Raw genomic sequence first — 7,320 nt, 5'->3', positions numbered from 1 at the left:
GATTGCAGCCTGCAGGATGGCAAGCAAAGTCACAAGGGCACAGTGGGCTCCCGTGGCTGGTAACTGGTGCCCAGCACCAGGGCCAGCCTGTCCCTTGCCTCAACTCACCTCCTTGGGCAGCAGGGAAATGAAGTCTCTCTGGAACTGGGGTTCAATGACCTGCATCATGTACTTGATTTGGGAGGGCTCGCAGCGATCAATGAGCTCATCCAGAGCAAGAAGCTTCTCTGGGCCACTCCACCGCTGAGGACAGGGACATCAGTCACGATGCCTGCACACATGGCAGGCCCTCACAGGCTCCCTTGTGGCTCTGTGCAGTGCCTATGCCCCCACCCCCACCCCCACCCTAGCAGAGACACCAACCAGCACGGGCAAGACAGGCTAGCCAGGCATCTGGAGCAGACCAGGGCTCTGCTACCTGGATCCCAAGATAGAGAGGAGCCACAGAGACGGGGTTGGGAGCTCCATGAGTCACATAAGATGGAACACAGCTGCTGTGTGATGGCAGACAAAGCAACACCACTCCAGGACGAAAGGGAGCAAGAGGGGGGCTAACGCCACTTCTGTGCTCCTTTACCTGAGGCAAAAACTCACTAAAAATCTACCGTGGGACGCAAACCCCTGCTTGTGGTGGGTTTCACGCAGACAGACTCCCTAGGGCTTGGCTCCCCTCCTGCCTGCCCGTCAAACCCAAAGCTTCTCAGTGCCCTCCTAGGTGAGTCCTTTGGCAAGGCTCACGAGCCTACCTGGAAGGTGCGGAGCCAGTCCTGCAGCTCGGGAGGAGGGGCAACTGAGGGGATGCGGCGGCGCCGTGCCTGGCCTGCTTTGGCGTTGCGCAGGTCACCAAAGGTGGTGGTGGGACTGGGCATGCAGGGACCCAGTGTCCTGGACCACAGCCGTGGAGAGACCAAAGCAAAGGTGAGACATGCCAATGCTACCCTGGGCCACACTGTGCAAACAGTTCTCAGAACAGAGGTCCCCATAAACCACTAGCTATGAGCCTCCAGCCAAGCTACCCCCCTTCCCCATCACTTCCACCAGGACCACAGCTACACATGCAGTCCCCTTAGCCCAGCCTGCTCTACGGAATGACAGAATCACACACTGGTTGAGGCTGGAGGCACCTCCAGAGGTCATCTGGTCCAATCCCTTGCTCAAGCAGGACTACCCAGATGGCTTTTGTATCTCTCCAAGGATGGAGACTCCACAATCTCAGCAGGACATCTAGATGACTGAGGGATGGGACTGGTCGAAGGAGGTCTTCCCACCCCGCAGGTCAACTTGTTGCTCAGCATGCAGAGCAGTCATCTTACCTGCTGTACTCAGAGCCCTTGCACAGCTTTTTACCGGGGGAAAGGGCCCTGCCATCCAGGCCGTTCTCCGACTTGCGCTTCATCTGCAAGGAGAAGGCAAGTTAAAGCAGGCTGGAGCAGAGCCCTCTGCGCACATTCTGGGTCACTGATTTTCTGCCAAAAGTGACAGAGTAGGACACCCAGCCTAGCAAGTCTTCTGAGTCCATGCTCATGTTGGGGACCTGCAGAGGGAAGCTGAAGGCCACCTGAGCTCTAGACCTGGCAGAAGAGTTAACTTCTGTGGGAGAAATGGAACTTGGTCCTTCCAAGGGGACTAATCAGATAGACCTGATGGGGAAAAGTCAGCAAAACAGCTGCACAGGGACAAAAACAGTGGCTGAGAAAACCTATTGGTACGTCTGCTTGGCCCTTCTCTAGGCACAGTTCAACATGGAGCAGGCAGACCTGCAGCCTGAGCAGGGAACTCGGCATGTTGAAGCCTCCTAGCAGACCAGCCCTACAACCAGGCCCTAGAGCTGCTCAGCATACCCCACTAAACTTGACAGCTACAGGGAGAGCTGTGCTGGGATGTGTGGCAGACTGTACCCTGACATGCTTGCATCAAAGGGAATCTACATCCTTCTAACTCTGTACAAGAGGTGCAGGGTTAACAGGAAACACGGGGGATAGCAGGGTGGCTACCAGACAGTGCTGGCAGCCACCAAAAGGTGAGCATGGGGCTCCTCCAACCCAGGCAGGAAGCTGGAGGCTCTTTCCCAGGCACTGACCCAGGCACTAGTTGCAGTCCTGTGCTCAGGGCTGGCCAGGGCTTCTCACCACAGTGCCCGCATCCTGCAGAAGCCTCCCTGAGGCCTTTGCCTGACCCTCTCAGCAGCCTCCTGCTGCCCCAATTCAGGCTCTGCTCTATGACACAGGGACCCCAGTGCAGAGCAGGGTGGCTCCACTGGAGACGAGCACGGCTGGGGACAGCCAGCAGCGCTCGGACAGACTGGGACAGTGCCTCCTTCCCCCAGCCCTAACAGCCAGGCAGGCCGACAATGGCCGAGCATGATCTGCACTGCGGAACTCCCAGCCCAGCCAGCACCCAGCTGACAGCCCCGAGCTCCCCGGCTGGCCCACAGCACCCCAGCATGTCTTGGGGGTCTGCAGCAGCAATGACAACCAGACACACACCCCATGCAGCAGGAGCTTTAAGTGCTATGGCACCCCATGGCCCACTCTGGCACCACCGCCACAGCAAGCAGTGGGTGCCCGTAGGCTCTGAGGCCACCAGCTAGCAGGACAGGACCACAGGCAACATGCCAGTGTCAGCTCCTGCCAGAGAGCCACCAACTGCACGGGCAGCCCTGCTCTTTGGGGCAAAGCCCTTGCCTGAGGCTGCACTCCCAGCAGGATTACCTTGGGCCGCACGTGATGGAGGAGGCCACCATCCTCTGTCCGCTGCAGGTAGTCTATCCAGCGCTCTCCAATGGTGTAATAGAAGTAGACGTTGCTGCCATCCTCCCCTTCCTCACTGTAGCAGCTCCCCTCTTCCTCTTCTTCCTCCTCCTCCTCCTCCTGCTCCCTGCAGACCGTGGAGCTGACTGGCTCCTGCGTCCCTCGCCCACTGGAGCTGTCAGTCTCCGGTCCTGACCCTGGGCTCCCTTTCCCAGAGCGCTCCGGCTCCCAGGGGCCCGAAACATCCTCCTCCTCAGCCACCACCTACAATACAGGGAGAGGCAGGGTCAGGTCTGTCTGCTGCAGCTCTGCACCCCAGCTCTCAGGGTGCCCTGGGGCCCGGGCTGGGGGACATGCTGGGGAGCTGAGGGGGCTGCCAGTCAGAGCAATGGCCCAAGGAATACAGAGCAGTATGAAAGAAGGGGTGATGAGCTAAGCAGAGCCAAAGATGGTAAGAGGGGAGCAGACTACTGAGCTAAAGTGCTCTCTGAGGTCACGGGGCACCTACGGCCAAGCACGATCTGGAGGCAGGTCACTTCCCAGCCCCACAGGGAAGCACAGCTGCAACGTGACCAAATTACGTGGCAGCCAGCAACTCTGTGACTGAGCAGAAAACACAAATACTGCAGGAGCATCAGCGGTGCTGAACAATACCAAACCCACTAGCACCAGCTCCACCTCCCTGCCTGCAGCTGGGAACAGCCTTCTGCCCTTTGTTTGTCAAAGCAGGGAGCAGAGCTGCTGCACATGTGGGCTGCCATGCCCAGGCAGGACCCCAGCATCAGAAAGGAGGCACATGCTGCATTTCAGCCTTCAGCACAGTGCAGAGGTCCCTTCGCCCTCCAGCCAATCTGACCAGGAGCAACGATTACTCAAGAGGTTGTGAGTAGTTTGTGCCCATCTAATGCTACCTGCACCCTCCCTCCCCAAAGAAAGCAGTGCTGTGAATAACACTACAAAAAAAAAAAAAAAAGCAGAAGCATTCAGTAATTACTTGGAGGAAGCAGAACAACGTCCCTGTATCACATGGGAATGAGGAACTGTTTTCCAATACACCAATAAAACATCTCAATCAGCAGCCCAGGATAATTTGCACCTAAGAGTCCTAGAGAGTAGTACAGGAGATCATTGGCCCACAGCAATTATTTTTGGTAAACCTTGGAATACAGAAGAAACTGCAAAGACCAGGACAGTGTGAAAGTCGTGCCAAAACTGAGGAAGGCAGGAGAAAAATGAGTCTTTACATAGCCTGACATCTGGCAATAGAGAGGCCGGTGCAGGATTCAATGAATAAAAGATAAATGACAGGAACATGCCTTGTACCAGCTGATGAGACTTTATGAAAATAGGTCTTTTCCAATAAAGTTGACTTTATTCCTCGAAGTGTTACATTTGGTTAAAAAAACCAATTACATAAATCACATCGATGAGAGGTACTCATACACTTCTAAGCATTTGACCAGGGCACAGGATTCTGATGAAAAGACTGGCATGCCACAGCCTCTAACGAGTTGTTGGGCAAGATGGCATAGATGAAGAAAGAGCCAGTGAACAGATCTCAAAACGTACCCGTTAATGGAAAACTGCAGATTTTCTGCTGACGGGCCTAATGCAGACCCATAAGGGTGTGTGTGTGTAAAACCACAGTAGTCAGTATTTGTTTTATTCATAATATGGAAGTAGATAAAATCTTTTCTGATTACATTTTAAGACTGACACTTGGGTAGGTAGCAAGGACAGGACAGTCACACGGTGTGATCTACATCAGTTGGTAAGCTGGGCTCACCCAAATTAAATTAATTTCAATACACCCAGAGGCAATGTTCTCCATCTAAAGACAGGGAGAGCAGGGCCAGCTAGGCACCAGGGACTGTGCATCATGTAAAGCAGTAACTGAAAAGGATTGAGGGGTTGCATTCAGCACAAGCTTCAGGCTCAAAAATCTGAACAGGGAAGAAGTGCAAGCAGGAAAGCAGTACTACCCCCTGTGCTGCCCTATATGCTCGAGTCCTGCAATGCCCAATCCACATTTTTAAACAGAATGCTTAAAACTTGAAAATATTGCTCAAACTCCTCCCCCAAATGATTCAAAATCTGGAGAAAATATTTTGTAGGAAAAGAAAAGAAACGGAGAAGTGATTTGGTCACAACACAAAAATACACCTGGGGAAGGAAAAATCCTGCTGCTTTATAGGGCTCCTACCAAGCACTGCACGTTTACTGCAGTTAAGGCTGGGTTTATGTACATTTAGAAATTAGGCCTCAGTGGACATGTGCTTAAGCGCCTAGCCCTGGACAGATTCCCCAGATCAGAGGCAGATGGGTCATTTCTTCACACCACTCAGTTAGACTGGACCCTGTTTGGCAGGTGGGCTTGGAACAGGGTTGGACTCTCAGGCAGAGAGGCAATGGCCAGATGAGAAAGCACGACACAACAGCCCATCTGGACACACCTTTTCAGGGGGAGCACTGAACCCGGGCTTCTCAAGCACTTCCTCTGGCATCTAGAATTGGGGGTCACATCTAGGTCTTGGATGATAACAAACCTCGGGACGATGCTCCTGGGGCAGCACGAGGGCAGAACAGTCGCTGACATCTCCCAGGCAGTAAAACACCTTCCAGCAACCATCCTCCCCTGCCCGCACAACGCGCTCGAGAGCTTGGCAGGGCAGAGCTGCTCTTAGGCGAGCGAATTTCCTCAGGCCCACAGACAGCACCGCAGGAAGATGCACTCCTGAAGAAGTCCCCAGAGCCGAGCTGGGTGCATGCCAGCCCAAGCAGGCAGCACGCTGGCCGCCGCTCTGCGCACACAAGGCGGATGACAGGGTAGAGAGCTTGGCAAAGACACAGACTCTGGCCTCCTCAGCTGTCGGTCCAGGGGAAGAATCTCTCTCCACACCCTGTTCTGGACTCCAGCGATGAACAATTAGTGGAATTTAATAACTGTCTGCGGGAGACCTACAGATGGCTAGCTACTCTGGGGCAGGGGAGGCAGCAGGGAGCCACGAGTGTCCTCTGGGGTCAGAGCATTGTTTCTATCAGGGACGCTGGGGCAGACGCATCACAGCAGCCAGAGCAGCTCCCGGCAAGGCTCAGGGGGCCACTCCAGCCTCCAGCAGGACACCACAAAGCCAGCTGGGCCCAGAGTAGCTCAGCCTCCCTGTCAGGATGCTCCCTGAAGCAAGCTGCCACCTTACAGGGAGATTGTAGACAGGCCATTTGAAAGGGCACCTTTCCTTGGGCCTCCCTGTTCCAGTGCCCAAAGCAGATATGTCTCCTCCACCATAAACCTCCTCTGTCCCTCTACCAGCTACCACCTCTCCCAGCACGAGATCCCCCTCCCTAACTCCTGCACTGCTGGAGGCATACCAGGTAGGCAGGGGAACCCTACCTTTCTTTTCCTACCTGAGGCACAGGAGCTTTACTGTCCCCCTGCAGACCAGGGCTCACCCTCGCAGCTTCTTCGCTGCTTGGCCTCCTCCTGCAAGTCATCCGCTGACTGTTCAGCTCCAAGATGCGGGTGGTGATGCCTTTGACATGGAGAAGATCATCGAGTGAGTTGAAGCCCTTCAGTTCCTGTGAGAAGAGAAGTAAGATTTCATATGGAGCTGAGAAACCCAGGGACCAGCCTCAAAGCAGGACCAAGCTTACTCACACCCTCCTCAGACAGCTCTCCTTCCTGGCCAGTCCAGACCTACCAGCTTGCATCTCACTTACAACCACCAGCTCCCTTTAGGCCTTCAGGGGAAAGATGGTCAGAGTGCCACAGCAGGGTGATACCTTTGTACTGCAAGTCCTCACTACTGCTCCCATCCAAAGTAAGGGATGCTTTCTGCCCCAAACAGCCGTTCCCATGTAACCCCCCCTCCTTCCACAAACTTTCCCTGCCCTGAGTGACAACTGCAATGCCTGCAAGGAACAAGCAACAGCACCAGAGCTACTACTAACAAGGCAAGTAGCGGCCCAAAAGCAAACACTAAAAGCTCAGAAAGGGGAATTGTGCCTTCCAGCTGACTAGTTCCAAGACTGGGAGCATTCCCTGGCCCACACAGTCAGTCTCCCTTGTCTGCAGCTCCAAGGAATGGAAACAGCCCCTGCCTCCTGCCAGGCACACGCAGACACACACACACGTGTGTGTGTGTGTGTCTGTGTGCAAGGCACCCACCATCCTGCAAAACACCAGGTCACGTACTGCCCAGCCCCGCACTCAGAACCACGGGTTACCACCAGTCGTACCTACACTCCATACGGACTCCAGGCAGCTTCTGCCCCAAGCCTAAAGGGCGTAAATCCAACCGGGACGGTCTGGCTGTCACCAAGGGGGCAGGATCCCAGGGTGGAAAGCATCCACCCTTTCTGGCTAACACAGACATCGGGGCTAAGACAAGGTTCTGATCATCCTTTCAAATTCGTCATGCAACATTTTAAGGCACTTCTGCTGCTTCTCCCCTATGAACGGTTTTACCCAAAAGCACAGCTCTAGTGATAAATCCCCTTCCTGTAAATCCATCCTCACCTGCTCTCATACCAGCAGTTCTTTTGTTTAAATGGCTCTTGCTCTTCCGCCTCC

At 54.5% G+C, this 7,320-nt stretch overlaps 1 protein-coding gene across 2 annotated transcripts in view; it reads right to left on the bottom strand.

The window, feature by feature from the left end:
- The window catches only part of LOC103924868 (F-box/WD repeat-containing protein 7-like), a 10,976-nt gene extending 4,657 nt beyond the window's left edge, over window positions 1–6,319 (bottom strand). The window contains exons 1-5 of one of the 2 annotated variants that reach the window (XM_009333476.1): window positions 6,156–6,319; window positions 2,712–3,014; window positions 1,314–1,396; window positions 747–885; window positions 109–243 (exon numbers count right to left, since the gene is read on the bottom strand). In XM_009333476.1, the coding sequence (XP_009331751.1) occupies window positions 109–243; window positions 747–885; window positions 1,314–1,396; window positions 2,712–3,014; window positions 6,156–6,242 (747 nt within the window). In that variant the 5' untranslated portion in view covers window positions 6,243–6,319. The remainder of the gene's footprint in view (window positions 1–108; window positions 244–746; window positions 886–1,313; window positions 1,397–2,711; window positions 3,015–6,155) is intronic. The other variant, XM_009333477.1, reaches the window with a different exon arrangement.
- Between the last annotated feature and the right edge of the window lie 1,001 nt (window positions 6,320–7,320).

Source organism: Pygoscelis adeliae, unplaced genomic scaffold (genome assembly GCF_000699105.1).
Source record: "Pygoscelis adeliae isolate BGI_AS28 unplaced genomic scaffold, ASM69910v1 Scaffold271, whole genome shotgun sequence".
Classification (NCBI taxonomy): domain Eukaryota; kingdom Metazoa; phylum Chordata; class Aves; order Sphenisciformes; family Spheniscidae; genus Pygoscelis; species Pygoscelis adeliae.
The sequence above is the reverse complement of the archived record's forward strand: the minus strand, read 5'-3'. Positions and strand labels throughout refer to the sequence as shown.